Raw genomic sequence first — 1,218 nt, 5'->3', positions numbered from 1 at the left:
TGCCATAGATTGGGAGGGTCCCCATAGGGTGGGGGTGGTCTGTGTGCCCTATAAAATTGGGGGGGGGGAGGGAGGGGGGGGGGGGGCGAGGATCCACTTTTAGACTCGGGTGTGTGGGTGGAATTGGAGATGGGTGGTGTAACAAGAGAAAGGCACGGGGGGGGGGGGGGAGGTCACGGGGGGGTTCATGTGGGGCACAGGGAGGGGAGGGGGGGGCGCACTGTTACATTGTGCCCCCCCCACACCCCATGTATAGCACTGGGGGGGGGTCCCTCCCCATATATATATATCCCTTGCCCCATATATATATATCCCTTGGGGGGGAGTCCTTATGTTGTGTGTGTCCCCCCCCCCCCACATATCACCCTGAGGGGGTTCCCTCCCCATATATAGTCCTGGGGGGGGGGGTCCTTACATTGAGCCCCCCCCCATATATAGCCCTGGGGGGGTCTTTACATTGAGACCCCCATATATCGTCCTGGGGGGGGCGTACCTCCCCATATATAGCCTTAGGAGGGGGTCTCTCCCCATATATATAGCCCTGGGGGGGTCCTTAAATTGAGACCCCCATATATTGCCCTGGGGGGAGGGGGGGTCCTTACATTGAGCCCCCCCCATTTATAGCCCTGGGGGGGGGTGTCTTTACATTGAGACCCTCGTATATAGTCCTGGGGGGGTTTCCTCCCCATATATAGCCTTAGGAGGGGGTCTCTCCCCATATAATAGCCCTGGGGGGGGGTCCTTACATTGAGACCCCCATATATTGCCCTGGGGGGGGGGGTCCTTACATTGAGCCCCCCCCATATATAGCCCTGGGGGGGTCTTTACATTGAGACCCTCATATATAGTCCTGAGGGGGTTTCCTCCCCATATATAGCCTTAGGAGGGTGTCTCTCCCCATATAATAGCCCTGGGGGGGTCCTTACATTGTGCCCCCCCCCATATAGCCCTGGAGCTGCTGAAGGCCGCCATAGCCCAGGCAGGTTACACTGATAAGGTGGTGATTGGGATGGACGTGGCCGCGTCTGAGTTCTGCCGCGACGGCCGCTACGACCTCGACTTCAAGAGCCCCCCCGACCCCAAAAGGCTCATCAGTGGGGAGCAGCTGGGGGACATCTATAAGGGCTTCATCAAGGACTACCCCGGTGAGGGGATATGGGGGGCAATGGGACCCATTGGGTGGGGATATGGGGGGACTGGGAGGGACTGGGGGGGGAT

At 59.4% G+C, this 1,218-nt stretch overlaps 1 protein-coding gene across 1 annotated transcript in view; it reads left to right on the top strand.

Moving 5' to 3' along the window:
* The window catches only part of LOC107307566 (beta-enolase), a gene marked incomplete at its 5' end in the record, with an annotated part of 12,511 nt that overhangs the window by 1,186 nt on the left and 10,107 nt on the right, over nt 1–1,218 (top strand). Inside the window, one exon of the mRNA XM_015851079.1 lies at nt 948–1,145. Coding sequence (XP_015706565.1) covers nt 948–1,145 — 198 coding nt within the window. The remainder of the gene's footprint in view (nt 1–947; nt 1,146–1,218) is intronic.

The sequence above is a fragment of the Coturnix japonica genome, unplaced genomic scaffold (genome assembly GCF_001577835.2).
Source record: "Coturnix japonica isolate 7356 unplaced genomic scaffold, Coturnix japonica 2.1 chrUnrandom677, whole genome shotgun sequence".
NCBI classification, from domain to species: Eukaryota; Metazoa; Chordata; class Aves; order Galliformes; family Phasianidae; genus Coturnix; species Coturnix japonica.
The sequence above is the reverse complement of the archived record's forward strand: the minus strand, read 5'-3'. Positions and strand labels throughout refer to the sequence as shown.